The sequence below is a fragment of the Falco punctatus genome, assembly GCF_963210335.1.
Source record: "Falco punctatus genome assembly, chromosome: 1".
Lineage (NCBI taxonomy): Eukaryota > Metazoa > Chordata > Aves > Falconiformes > Falconidae > Falco > Falco punctatus.
The window spans coordinates 81,223,975-81,239,018 of record NC_137580.1 but is presented as its reverse complement, the minus strand read 5'-3'; the positions used below and the strand labels follow the sequence as shown (position 1 = coordinate 81,239,018).

Below are 15,044 nucleotides of genomic sequence, written 5' to 3'. Positions count from 1 at the left end.
GAAAAATTCATCTGGAGCCTTGGAAGAGTTGCAGTACTTCTGTTTCCCAAGAAATCCAAACTCCTAATACAGTCTGCAGGGTTTTTTCAGGGCATTTTCAAGGTGCTGCTTAAGTTTATCTGGGTAGCTTCTCTTGGACTTCCAAATGCACTGTTTTTAAAATAAAATTTTCCATTTTCTTTTTCATGAATTTGTTCAGTAAACTCCTCCTATAGCTGGTAACATTTTGCAGAACTACTCATGCTACCTGCATTTTTTAAAAAAAAAAAAAGTCATGTTGCTGGAAACTTGAGTTTTCAAAAGAAGTAGAAGAGCTGGCCAAGACAACAGCCACCACCTGTCCAGTTCTGCACTTCACTGAGATTCGTGCTTTATTTTCAGGGGTCCGTTTTCCTTCCAGCTCCCTGTAAATCTCCCACTGCTCTGTATGAACCTGCAGCAATGCCTTCCATTTTCCATAGTTCATACAGGATGGTGAACCACTTGGCTGGGAAGAAACAGAAAAATACCCACAAGGGCCACAGTGACAGCTGTATTTTTTTGAGGCTCGATTCTTCATTGACTTCAATTATTTTTAAAATAGTTTATTACTTCCAGCTGAACAAAAAAATAGCACGAACAGCAACCTGAGAATTTTTGTTAATCCAGTCACTCTTCATGATAAGCACAGAGCAGAAGCTAGTTGTACTGCTTTAAAAAGCTAAATTCGAACTTTGTAACTTGCTCCTTAAACTTAAAACCGTCTCCTCGCCCCCTTTCCAGCAAAGCCATTCCATCTTTACTGTGGCCACAAGATGGCAATAAGTTGCAGACAAAATGCTGAAACGGCCAGGCAGCGGTGTGAAACTCCTTCCTGAGCTCTTCCCTTCGCTCTCCCCCTCCCTTTTTGTTTCAATATTTAATTGCACTTATTTCGGAATTACTAGGCAACTCACCCCCAGATGTGTAATTTAAAGGTGATGTGCTTGCAGTGAGATTTTCAGGCTCTGCTCAACAGAGCACCATCATGTGATGCCGGGTGAGGTGGAGTTGGGCTTTAAGGGGGAGTCTCCAGCCCTCCTCAGCAATCTCCAGGCTCCCAGCCGCAGGAATACCGGAGGATCCTTCCCCTTTCCCAGCCTCCAGAGCCACCCCGAGCAGCTCACAGCCGGGCAGCGCAGCTGCAAGGTGAGTTCCCCTGCGGTGGCTTTGCTGGGGCTGTGGGGGGCTGTGTGCCTGTTGGGCTGGTGGCTGCTCCCCCGGGTGCCGGTGGCAGAGCCCCGGGCAGGGCAGGCTCCGCGTGGACTCGCCAGTGGCTGGCGGCCCATCTGCTTGGGCTGGCAGCGTTTGGTGCTGCCTTTTGACAGCTCCGGTAGCTTTACGGTGCATTGCGAGCCACCTTCTGCCACCCTCTCTGGCTGTTGCTGCGAAACTTTGGACCAAGATCATCCTGGAGAGTCGGAAGGGGATGTGGGGTGGGGGAGACCGTGCGACCACCCAGAGGGGTCTGCAGAGCTGAGGGCTCCTCCCACCCCATGCCAGCACCCAGGATGGGGAGCTGGTGGGGTAGGGCACAGGGAACAGTGCAGCTGTCCATGAGATACGACTTCATCCCCCCCAATGTCTGGTCCATCCTGGGGAGGTGGGCAGGGAGGAAGGACTGCTTGTCGCTTGCCAGCAGCGCTGTTCCTCAGCTCGTTCCCGGCTGTGCTCTTAGGTTGCATCTCTGGTATGGGGGGAGGCGAGGGAAGAAGGAGCAGTGACATTTTCTGGTTTTGAGTGTGCTGTTTAATAAATAAGCAGGAGGAGAGCTTGGCTAAGGGAAAGGGAAACCCAAGAAACCGGAACCTTGGCCACCTTGTTGCTGGATGCAGTTTGGTCCCAGCTGGTGAAAAACCTGCCCCGTTCTCTCCTTGCAGGACATGGCCTCTGCCCACTTTGCTCCTGCCATCACCCTCTCAAGTCCCAGGGCTGGACTGCCCACCTTGTGCTGTATGAGTGCCCGTGGTGATTGTTATTAAATCCACATGGTGATTTTCGGGCTGGGGTAAAGTCATACTGTTGGAATTGAGGAGTCCTGGCTCTCCACATCACCCCACACACTGGCTCTTTGGGTAAAGCACCTACTTCTGGCTCTGGCTGAAGCAATGATTCAAGAGGCCCTGGGGGTGAGAAGTTCTGTATAGGACCCTAAAACAGACTTTGTGGACTAGGGAGACCTGATAAAATTAGTTAGCAGAGGCAGCAGGTCTGAGAGCTAACGCACACATACATGCCTAGCTAGCTTGAAAATTAGAGTAGCCAAACCTCAGACAGAGATGCCTTTTGTCCAAACCCAGTGATGTTAATTTGCCGGTAAGATGTCACTCAGAGGCAAGCTACATCACTTGTCATGATTTTATGTAGCTGTGGGGTGATTATAAAGAGCAGCAGAGCCAGCTGAGGTGAGCTCACGATGGCAGTGAGAAGGCATGGCATGGGCATGGGCATCCTTTGGCTGACCCTCAGGAGGAGCTGGAGTTGCAAGCCCAGCCCTCACACGCTGCCCGGTGAGGAGGCAGCCCCAGTGCTGGTCCCCAGCGTGTGGCTGGTTAAAGGGGTGTCTGCCACCAGCAACAGACAGAGGTGATTCTGCTGCGAAGACTGAGGTGGCACTGAGATTTATATCAACCATCACTGAAGACCAAATGCTTACCCATTTGGGGTTACTGTTAATGAAGTATGTTTTAGTGGGCAATGTTTTTACAGCTTTTCTGATAAGTGCCATATGGAGCTGGGTTTGAAACCCACTTGTGTGAATTAGACGTGGCATTACTTTCATTACGATAACCTAGGGTTAAGTGAGGAATAAATTTAGCTCATGGGAGAGTGGGAAAAGGGAAAGTTCCAGACTGAGTGCAGCTGCCGCTAATGGTGAGTTGGAATAAAGGTGTGTCAGGTTATTTGATTTTTCTTTCTTTTTTTTTTTTCCCTTTCTTTCTTTTTTTCTTCTTTCTCCTGAACACACATGCCTGAGTTTCTCCGATTTTAAAATCCAAGGCCCCTTGCAAAGGGGTCGGTTATTTAGGCATGCCTATTTGTGCTGCATGGCTAAAGAAATTTTCTGCAATGTTTAAATTTTGCTAATTTTTGTCTTCTTTTTTGTTCTTATTTTCTTTTCCTTTTTCCTTTTTCCTTTTTCCTTTTTTCTTTTTTCTTTTTTCTTCCTGCCCCCCCTCCCCCTGTACAACACTGCTAGCTGAGATTAAGGTGTTCAGAGTTTCTGACTTGCCTTTGACTCAGTGCCAGAGCTGCTGCGGGCACTCGGCCGCTCGAACATAAGGTGTGTGTACTGGGGAAAAAAGCACGCAGCGGTTTTGGGAGTTATTTTTCCTCCTCTCACGTTATTCAGAGGTGGTTCCCTCCCGCCGCCCCCCTCGGTGTGACGGTGTGACGGCTGGATGTAACTCCCCTCAGAGCAGCTAGCGACCTTTGCAGGTTAAACTTGTAAAAAAGGTGGAAACCGCCAGGGCTGCACGGACGGGAGGCGGAAAGTGCTTCTCGGCTCGTTACTGCGCGTAACCCGGGAGGGCAGGGCCGCGTGCCCCCCAGACCCCAGGTCTGACCCCGTTTTACGCCGCTGCCCCCGCTGGCTGCAGCCGCTCCCGCCCCGGGCCGTGCCCCCGCGGGCTGTCCCGGCCGCCGGGCCGGCAATGCGCACCCGCGGAGCGGGGCGAGCGGAGGGCGCGGAGCGGGGCGAAGCTGGGGGCGCGGAGCGGAGCGGGGGGGCGCGGAGCGGGGCGAGCGGAGCTGAGCGGGGCGGGCGGTCCCGGGGCGCGATGCGGAGTGGGGGGCGCGGGGCGGGCGGGCGGTCCCGGGGCGCGGAGCGGAGCGGGGGGTGCGGAGCGGAGCGGGGCGGGCGGTCCCGGGGCGCTCGCTGCCCCGCGGGAGGCGGTGGCGCCGCGGCTGTGCGGCCGGGGCTGGCGGGGGACAGCGGCGGGGCGCGGTGCGGGGCGGCGCCGTGCCCGGGTGACGCCGCGCTCCTCTCCCTCTCCGCAGGCGGCGGGGCCATGCGGCGGCGGGCGGCGGGCCGGGCCGCGGGGCTGGCGGGCTGACGGGCCGGCCGGGCGCTCCGGAGCGGCGGCGGCGGCGGGCGCCCTGCGCCGGTGGGAAACGCCATGGACGCCTCGGGCCTCGCCCCCCTGGGCAACGTCTCCGGCCACCTGAACTATTCGGGGAAGAATTCGCAGGTCTTGCAGTTTGAGGATGAGGACTGCCACGTGCCTTTGGCCATGGTCTTCACTTTGGCCTTGGCTTATGGGACCGTGATAATTCTGGGCGTCTCTGGGAATCTGGCCTTGATTGTCATCATTTTAAAACAAAAGGAGATGCGCAATGTTACCAACATCCTCATTGTCAACCTGTCCTTTTCTGATCTCCTGGTGACCATCATGTGTCTTCCCTTTACCTTCGTGTACACGCTAATGGACCACTGGATTTTTGGGGAGGCCATGTGCAAACTGAACCCTTTCGTGCAATGTGCCTCGATCACCGTCTCGGTCTTTTCCTTAGTCCTCATCGCTATTGAACGCCATCAGCTGATCATCAATCCCCGTGGCTGGAGGCCAAACAACAGGCATGCCTACATGGGGATTGCTGCCATATGGATTTTAGCCACAGCTTCCTCTCTGCCTTTCCTGATCTACCACGTGTTAACAGATGAACCCTTCAGAAACATAACATTTGATGAGTATAAGGACAAATACGTGTGTCTGGACCTGTTCCCCTTGGACACTGCCAGGCTTTCTTATACCACAACGCTTTTGGTGATTCAGTATGTTGGACCGCTTTGTTTTATATTTATTTGCTACTTCAAGGTAAGAGAGAATCCTCTTGCGATACATAGTTCTTTCTGTCTGATGTTTGTTTGCCCTTGCAAAGATGATGGTTGTCGGTTAAATTATCCCACGTTTCTCTTTGTTGAATTTCCTGCAGATATACATACGATTAAAAAAAAGGAACAACATGATGGACAAGATGAGGGACAATAAATACAGATCCTCTGAAACCAAAAGGATCAACATCATGCTGATCTCAATAGTGGTCGCATTTGCAGTTTGCTGGCTGCCTCTCACCATCTTCAACATCGTGTTTGATTGGAATCATGAAATCCTGCCTGTCACTACCTGCAGCCACAACCTCTTGTTCCTGATTTGCCACCTCACTGCCATGATCTCTACCTGTGTGAACCCCATCTTCTATGGGTTTCTCAATAAGAACTTCCAAAGGGACCTACAGTTTTTATTTCATTTTTGTAATTTCCGCACCCGTGAGGAGGATTATGAGACTATAGCCATGTCCACAATGCACACAGATGTTTCAAAAACCTCTTTAAAGCAGGCAAGCCCAGTTGCATTTACAAAAATAAATAGTGATGATGATGATAAAATATAAAGAAGTAATAAAAATTCTACACCAAACTGCTGCAAGCGTGATCGCAGGTGCAACAAGTCTAGGGACAAGCACAATTACATAACAAGTACAAAATGGGTAATGTTTTTCTTCTTTTTCCAAGGAACTTTTATTGTTGTCACCTTGAATTTGTTTGCTGTGCAGCTTTGCCCCTTTTACTGCTTTAATGTTCGCAGCAGTTATATCTGAATCTTACTATGAGACATACTTGGACCTGCTACTACCTATGGTTTTCATCAGCTGTCTTTTGTTCTGTTTTCTTTGTATAGTTATACGCTTTAGCACAAAAATATATTTATTGATCTTTTTCAAAGAAGTAGTTTTCAAGAGCGTCTATCTAAGACCATTAGAAACAATATGAGCCACAGGAAGGCTGTCGCTACAGAGGACACCCATTCCAGCATACAATTAGGACATTCTGATTTGAACACTTCTTCCTCTTCTTTTTTTTTAATCTGGCTTTTCATCAATGTTAAAATCCTGTAAAATCTGTGTAGGCATGCAGAAAATGGTTCTGTGAAACCTGTAGAATATGTTAAACAGGGACATGCAGTTGTCTCATTCATAGAGGCAATTCAGGCTGTAATCACTTAGGTTCAAAGACAGGATTAAGAGAGAAATTCTGTTTGCATTTACGAGAATAAAACCCTACAGTAATTCCACAGAGCACAATAGGATAACTCTGATGTTTCACCACAGCGAATGAAAGCACAAATAGTCCTTCAGCCCCAGCTGATTATAGCTGATTTTAATAATACAGGCTTTATAATTTAAAAAACCCAAACCCCATTTTCAGCTGCCATCACTGACATCACAGAGTTAGTGTTGCTGGGATGAAATGTACTGTCTATCTCAAGCCTATGAACCATGTAAATTATCCTTGAGACCTACGTCCAGAGTCTAAAGGGGGATGTGACTGTTCACTGTCTGGAAAAGATGTAATTCCATCCTTGCAGGTGACAGTGAAAATCAAGTCTGGTATTAAATAAGCGTTACCTACCTAAGTCTTTTAATTCTTTTCATAATAATGCTGATCTATATAAATTATGTATAGCCTCATAATATTCTGTGTTCAGATGCAACGGTACAAATCTGGATTATCTCCAAGACAGTGGATGGTTTAATCAAGATTTGCAAAATTTAGAAGTAGGATATGGATATAGTTTGGGTGTAATTGGTATGTTTAGCTTCCAAACGCAGTTTCCACAGTTGGTTGAAGTGCAGAAATATTTGCCAAATATACACAATAGAAGTCTGTGTGTTATTGCTTAAAATGTATATCCTCTAATTACACAAAACATACATGACTAGATCCCCAGCTGAGGGGAATCTGCTGTAAATGAAACAACAATATTAGCCAGCTGAGGTTCTGTGTCATATAGTGTACTTTGATGTATAATCAATGTCTTTTTGAATAATAAGCTTTTTAAAAGCCAATATAGACCCAATATTTTTTTCAGCAAGGTCACTTTAAACCGTTCTGGCAGAGAAACAAGTCTTGAAAATGGATATAAATGTAAATGTAGCATAAATGTAAATTTGACCTGATACCTTCCTGAGTAAAAAGATCTCAGGATGTGATAGTAAAATTAATATGTTCTAAACTGACATGGATAAATGCCTAAGAAATGAAAGTTATTTGGTTTGCCAGTATTTAGAAGTCAAAAAATGTGCCTTGTGCTATCTTATAAATAGTGGAGAATATTAAACCAGCAATGTGTTCTTGTGCATTATAATTCAATGTATTTCTCTACTGGCAGATAATCTAATTAAAAAGGAGGTTTCTGTGGTTGAGAACAGAGGGGGAATGTAGAAAATGAATTATAGGATCCAACTTTCTTTCAGAGCTTTGCCCTTTTGTATTTTATGAGATTTCCATTTTCTTTATGGTTCTCTATGGAAGTGTTACTAATAATTTAAGAAGAGTGTCCTGAAATTATTCCCCTGTCACTTTACAGTAATTTGCATATGCTAAGGGGTGTGTATTTTCACAAAGAGATACAACGTAGAAAACTGGCCATGGGTTTCTATTAAGAATGTTACAGTGGGTTTTTCCCATTATAAAAAAAAAATCACAATGAATTTTATGTTTTTTTCCCATTTTTGAAAAAAGCACTTTCTTCCAATCCAGTAGAAGGAGAAAATAGAATTATTTGAGAAAGTTTCCAGTTAGTTTGTTGGAAATTTTTGATCAGGATGAGTTAGGTGTTTATACAGAGTATGTGTTGGAGCAACTTCAGAGGAACTTGCGGGTGCAGAGACCAAAACCTGGTGTGCCCTACGATTCGGAGGTCTCCAGTGGGATAGCACTGTAATTCCTTCTATGTCAACCTTTCTCCTGCTTGAGGTACAGTCTCAAATCATACAGCCCATCTGATACGATCTCATACTGTCTCCTGAGAATGCATGTCAGAAGTTTTTGCCTGCTGACACCTGGTAAGGTGAAATGTAAGTAGGAGCGTTCCTTTGGCTCATCCATGTTAAGCTCAGGAGCCATTTTTCCGCTGTGCTGCTGCCCTAGGATCAGGCTTCTCGTACATGTTTCTTCACTTCCCTGCAAGAAGTCTTTCTGAGCCTCTGCTAAGGACACAGGCTAGCACATCATAGTACAACCAGCACAGGGGATGCTGCCAGGAACAACAGTAGAAATGAACACAGTGTAAAGAGTGTTCAGCAGGAAAATGCATTTGGATAATTTCAGAAGCAAAATCATTGCTTTTCTAAAGAATTTGTTATGAGGACAAAGATAAAACTAGTCCCTTCGAGGTGCTGACCTGACATCTGCAGGGCATGGATGTGACATCTACTGAGAGCAGTATTTTTGTCTTTTGTTTCATGACTTGACACTGGGGTCCTCAAAAGCCACTGGAGGATTTCCCCTCCTGACACCTGGCTACAACACTAATCCTTTTTTCCCTTTCAGAGCTCCAGCATGGCTTTTCATCCTCTATATGCTAAATTTCTTTAGAGGGTGAGCTGTCAGATTTCATGTTTTTCTCTCGTTTCTCAGTCATTCTAGTTCAATGTTTGTTCCTCCCATGTGCTGTTTTGTCAAACTCCCCAGACTTAAGCACATGCTGATTCCTATCTCAAAAGCCTGAAAATCACTCTTATTCTTTCAGATTTGTAGAAAAAGTTTTACTGACAGAAAAACAGAACAGCAAGGGATCTACAGCAATGTATCTTACTATTTGTGTGCAATACATTTCATGTCAAATCTACAGCCTTAAATGACAAGTGTAACTATTTAATAAACATTGATATCTGCTTAATTTGTCAGTTATTTTATCATCTTAAGCTTCACTTTTATCCACCACAGATATTGAAAGTGTCTGCATAATCTAAATACACCAGCATATTAGTATGTCATCTCAATAAATACTTCTGTATTCCCATATCACTTTTTTTTTCAATGTATCTCTTGGTTGTGTCATTGTCACTACATGCAATAATCCACAATGTTCACATCTTGATTTAAAAAAAAGGATAACAGCAAAGGAAGCAATTCATTGATAATAATAGCTGCTTTTGGTAGGCTAGGAAAAAGCTGTATATTTTAAAAACATAAAATCAACCCTGTTTTTTCTACCTCGTAAAGAAATCGGATTTAAACCAGGAAAAGGAATTAACGTGACAGGACCTCCCAGGTCACTTGAGCTGACGCCGACTGCATCTCATCACTGATGATGGTATGAAGGGCTAAGGGTCATAGATTCTGACTCTGCTGCCTTGCAGTACAGTACCAGCTATTATTAATGGAGCTTAAGCAAGATTTGATACTGATTCATATTCAGACTGTAAATCAGCATATGTTTAAATCCAGGCCTGTTCATCAAATTCTGATTCTTACCTCAGGAAAATGGAGAATTTACTTAAAGTTAATCATTTGTCTAGGCACTCTACTGAATAAAGTGTACTGCTGGCTGGAAGCTCACACTTTTTCCTAAAAATCAGATTTTCGATTTCAGCTTATTATGGAAATGAATTAACGGCATATAATTTTTCTTTGGATTTTTCTCTGTTTTTTCTCTGGAATCCAGTGCCTGATAATGCTTCAGTTTAAAGCTTTGCTTCCTAATTCCTTGTATCAAAGAATTTACCGAACCAGTGCTTAGAGAATGAAGGCAATAAGGAAACTTTTTTTCTGTTCTCATTTTTAAAACATACATAACAGTAGGAAATTTGAACTTAAATAACAGCTCTGTCTGCAACAGATTAAATTCATTCATCTGAGTAGAAAGGGTGGAGAAATAATAATTATAACCAAATGATAAATTTTGTTGACAGCCATTTCTTGACTGAAGGATATATACAACTCCAAGCTCTACCATGTCCTCTTCATTCCTATGTTCCGTAATATGTGGTATCTGCTTCCCTGAGTCATTACTAATATCCAAGTCATTACTAAACTTGACATGAAAGAAAATTATTCTATCCGTGTTTTGCAGGATTTCAAATGTTTGATAATTACACGTAAAAGGAAAAAATATGACCAGCTTTAGTCTCTTACACTTTCATTAATTTGTGATCAGAAATCACTTCTATTCAATATTTCTGCCCGTGCAGAACAGTGTTAATGGTCTAATTGAAGTTGATATTTCAAATATCAGGGAGAGCATTCACAAAGACTAACTCTAGCTGGAGGATGGCAGTTTTCCTAGCCTCTTCCAGTGGCAACCCGAGGGCACTCACACCTGCTCTACTCCAAGTGCTATGCATCTACCAAAATGTTTCTTTCCCCGTTATCTGTACAGGCTGCTAAGGGACAGCCAGTTTCCAGGGCAAGCACTAGCCCTACTGACTACTGCCTCCCTTCCTCCAACTTCCATGGTCCTTTTGCCATCACTTCATACCCTTGACAGCTGGTTTCTGAGGAAATCATAGGGATTTGTGCTCTCATTTTGTAAAGCGCCTGAGTATATGGTAAAATTCAACTCTATTCAGGATAGTGCTTTAAATAGTTTCTTCCATTAAAATTATATTCTGGTAAGTTTCTGGTAGGCAAGTTTTTAAAAATTCACACTCCATAGAAGTACATAATTTAAAAAGCCTATGTAGGAATTAGGTCCATAAAGAGCATTCAGCTCATTGCAGCAAAACAGACAGCACATACTGTCTTGTGTTTTCCAAAGCTTCGGGTTGATGATCTGGTTATCTGACACAGATCAGGCTTAGTTGCAAGAAATTTGCACCGGATGCAAATGTGTTTGAGATTGCTACACAGGAGAGGCTCTGCATGGTTAACTAACTTGCCACAAATTATGCAGGATTTCAGATATACAGGGAAATAGAGTGGAAAAGAGCAAAAAAGCAGAAGATCCAGATAAAGCCTTGTTGCATTCTGTCAGATATACACAAAAAGACTCAAAGGGAGACTCAGACATTTATTTATTTTTGGGGCCAACAGACTGACCTGTAAATATATTTTTGGGCAAAGTGGTGGTCAGAAAAGGATTTGTGATAAATAGGGTCTCGGCTCCTGTTGTCAGAAAAGGGATATGTGTCTTTACAAATGACTCTGAAAGTTTATTTTAAGATTCTTCACCTTAGATTAATCTAGATCTCTTTTTGAGATGAAGGAAACTAAAAGTTTTTGGCACAATCAAAACCCGACAGCTTTTCATTGCACCCACCCACTGCACGAGTCCATTTGCTTTCACTTCTGCACAACATGGAGAATGTTTGTTTATGGCAGGAGGAGTAACCTGATCAACAAAACTCTCCTTTGTCTTTCTTGGATTGTGTTAACACTGATACTGTGCTGCTATTTTTCAATTTGCAATCTCCCCCACCCCCAAGGTATGACATTTTTGTTATGCTATTTATATTGTTTCTTAATAAAAGCTCTCTGTAAAAAGATGTTCTTGAAAGATCCTATTCAATGTGTGCTTGAACATATGGGTGAAAGGCCATACAGGATTTGTAGAAATGTGACTGCCAATGTGGTGATGTTTGAGGGGGTGGAGAAGTAGAAAATATATTTTTCGCATATTGTTATTTAGCCCTTGCCATTTAGAGCTTTTGTTGTAATTTTGTATGTCAGCTAAGCCTATGTATCTAGTGTTTCCTCTTGGTGACCAGCCTCTGGAGACATCCAGCTAGAGGAGGTGCTGGGTAACACAGCTTGTTTCCTTACCTACGACCCTCATGATTGCCTATAAGCTTCTCATTGCAATATACTTGAAGGTGTATATGCAGAAGTGTTCACTTCTTTCTCTTTAAGACTAGTAAATGTTGTACATTTAATAGATTTAATAGATAGGACTAGATTATATTTTCTGATTTTTTCCCCCACTATTATTATGACTATAGCATTGAGGCTCTTCAATTAAGCCTTGATTTATTATCATTTTGGGCACAGGGGTAGTCCCCTGGATGTCAGTCACCATGCTCATGTGCTTGTAATTGGACAGGTGCTAAAGTAAGAGCCTTAAAGCCTGACCTAAAACACTGCAAGGCTAATGGAAAACTTCCCGTTGACATCAATGAGCCTTGGGTAAGGTACTTGTTCCAAGTGACACCAAGGTGGAATACATGCCTGAATATCTGCTTCCTAGAGAGGGCAGCAGGCCATAAAAAGTGATGGTTCTCCGTCTGTGTGGGCTCAGCAGACACAACTCCACAGTCACCCATGTCAGTCAGTGACATACCAAAAAGTCATCTTCAGCTGGTACTTACAGTAAGGGTATCCTTTTAGGTTCTGTGAGTTTTACTTAGGATGTATTTTCTTGACATAGTTACATGTTAAATGTGTCTGCCAAGATGTCTGGCTTTCTGCTTTAAACCAATTTGCTTCAAAGAAAATTGAAAAAGGCACTAGCAATTCTGAATGTAGTTTTGGCTCTTGACAGGTATAGGCATTTATAGATTTCCACTACTAAAACTGCGAGCTTTTTTATTACTATTATTGCTGCTGCTTTTTTCACTTAGTCAAAAAAAAAAAATCGCTAATAGCTGGACAGTATAGTTTACATTTAAAATTCACCCCAGGCAGTAAGGAATCTCAGCTTGCAGCAAAGGCTGCGGATTTACCTGGTAGTGATGCTCCCACAGCAGGAACATCAGCAATCATGAATAAACTCAATGCAAATAGTTGTTTACAAAAGGCTATATTCAAAATTAGGCAAGGGTACCTTTAAGTCAACATGTAGAAACTTGAATTCAAATACTAATGTTTTTATGGTGGAAATTATGCATTCAGATAACCCAGTGACTTCATAAAATTATAAAGCGTGAGCCTGGTCTCACTCATCTTAGTCCAATGCTGCAGAACCACCTCTGACATTGTTCAGAAGATTATGGGGTAGATGAGACAGGTAAGTGAGATCAGGCTGTGAAGCCTGTCAAACTGTTTTTTAGGTCCATAGATTTTATATTACCTAGGATCAGGATAGCATACTGAATATTTAAACTTGCTGTTCCTTAAGGAAATGATGTACTTTTGCTTCCTGTTCTCCCTTCCTTTCCTTGGCTTTTGAATTTTTTGATAATTTTCCCTCAGACCTGACAGATTTGCCAAAGCTTGTTGAGGGTGAAATGGTATTGGGTAAGCTGAATACCTGCTCTTTAAATAGGTTTGTTCTTCTAAGCAGGACATACATGTTATAGGTGTTATCATCTAAAGTATTATATGCTACACAGTAAAATATAGATATATGTTTAATATCACCTAAAGAAGCATTTTAAAATGCTGACTTTAAGTGAATTTTAAATATTTATAAAAAGGCCCTAAACCTTTAGCAGTCTTTATGTTCAGGGCATGTTTCTGGGAGGACCACACCAAGCTATGCTGGCTGTGCAGCTGGTGTTGGCAGTGGGGTTTTGGTGACCGTGGGACCCTGTCTGAGGATCAGCACCTGCCTGGAAGAGATGAGATCCACCTCACCAAGTGAGGCAAAGGTATCTTTCCCAGCAGGATGGTTGACCTGGTAAAGGGTGTTTAAACGTCATGATGTGAGATGGAAGATTATTACCAGCATCCTGTGAGGGAGTGGTGGACAGGCCTGACAAGCAAAGGGCCTGAGGTGGTGTGAATGAAGGCAAAGAGAAACCTAACAAAACAGCTTGAATGGGGTCACCTCAAGCATTTTCAGGTAAGCAAGGAAGTGCCTACAAGACACCAACTTGGGAAAAATCCCCAGACCCTTTCTGGGAAACCAGCTGCCAGAGTGCCTCTCTGAAGTGCCTGTACACTAAAGTGCAGCATGGGGAATAAATGTTAGCAGAGATCTGTGTTTGTTTGCAGGGCTATGGTCTTGCCGGGATCATGGTGATGTGGTGGAATGGCTCCCATGACTGGGGTGTTGCAGTGAAGGCCTTTTAGGGAGGAAAGGACAGGAAGACAAGGAAGTGGAGTTGCCATTTACGTGAGAGAGCAGTTGGCATGCATGGAGCTCTTCTGAAGATGGATGAGGAGCCAACTGAGAACTTACGGGTGAGGATTAAATAACAAACCAGTATGGGTGACACCACAGTGGGTGTCACCTACAGGCTGCCTGATCAGGGAAACAGTAGATGAGGCCTTCTACAGACAGCTAGGAGCAGCTTCATGTTCACAGGCCCTGATCCTCTTGGTAGACTTTAACCACCCTGATACCTGCAGGGCATAAGTAACCCAGGAGGCTCTGGGAGAGCATTTATGACAACTTCCTAACTTACTTGCAAACAAGGAAAAGCTTGTCAGGGATGTGAAGATCAAAGGCAGCCTTGTCTGCAGTAATGGTGGAATTCAGAATCCTGTAAGTGGGGATCAGGGCAAAAAGAAAGATCAGAACCCTGGAGTTCAGGATAGCAGACTTTTGCCTCTTCATGGATCTTCCTGGAAGAGTCTCATAGGATAAGGCCCTTGAGGGAAGAGGGGCGCAGGCAAGCTGGTTGATATTCAAGGATCATCTCTTGCAAGCTCAAGAACAGTCCATCCCAATGAGTGGGAATGAGAGGCCTGCATGGATGAACAAGGAGCTCCTGCGAAAACTCAAACATAACAAGTAAGTACACAGAAGGGGGAAGAAGTGACAGGTAACATGAGAGGTATATAGAGACACTGCTTGAGCATGCAGTGACAGGGTTAGGAAAGACAAAGCCCAACTGGAGCTGTCTGGTGAAGGATCAAGGCAACAAGAAAGGCAGCAGTAAGGGCTTCTGTAAGTACATAAGCAGCAAAAGAAAGACTAGGGCATACGTTGGTCCACTGCTAAATGGGGCAGGGGATCAGTCACACAAGACATTGAAAAAGCTGAGGTACTGAATGCTTTCTTCCCTCAGCTTTTACTAGTATGACCAGAGAAATCCCAGGACCTGGAGACCAGGGGAAAGGCTGGAGCAAGGAAGGCATACCCTTGGTGGAAGAGGATCAGGTCAAGGAATACTTAAGCAAACTGACATAAATAAGTCCATTGACCCGATGGGATTCAGCCTTACCTCATAGTGATTGAACAACTAATCCCGGAAACCATTTCCAGGCTCATGAAGGACAGGAAGGTGGTCAGGAGTAGTCAACATGGGTTCTCAAAGGGGAAATCATGCTTAACCAACCTGAAAACCTTCAATGATGAAGTTCATCTTACCAAACCATCTACTGCCTTGGAAGATGAGGGGAGAGCAGTAGATATTGT

The 15,044-nt window shown here is 44.0% G+C and overlaps 1 protein-coding gene across 1 annotated transcript; it reads left to right on the top strand.

Annotated features, from left to right (window-relative positions):
- The first annotated feature begins 3,724 nt into the window (after positions 1-3,724).
- Positions 3,725-14,078, top strand: NPY1R (neuropeptide Y receptor Y1). The gene is made up of 2 exons (XM_080376166.1): positions 3,725-4,835; positions 4,954-14,078. The coding sequence occupies exons 1-2, from the start codon at positions 4,137-4,139 to the stop codon at positions 5,410-5,412; spliced, it is 1,158 nt and encodes a 385-aa protein (XP_080232292.1). The 5' UTR covers positions 3,725-4,136; the 3' UTR covers positions 5,413-14,078.
- Positions 14,079-15,044: the final 966 nt, after the last annotated feature.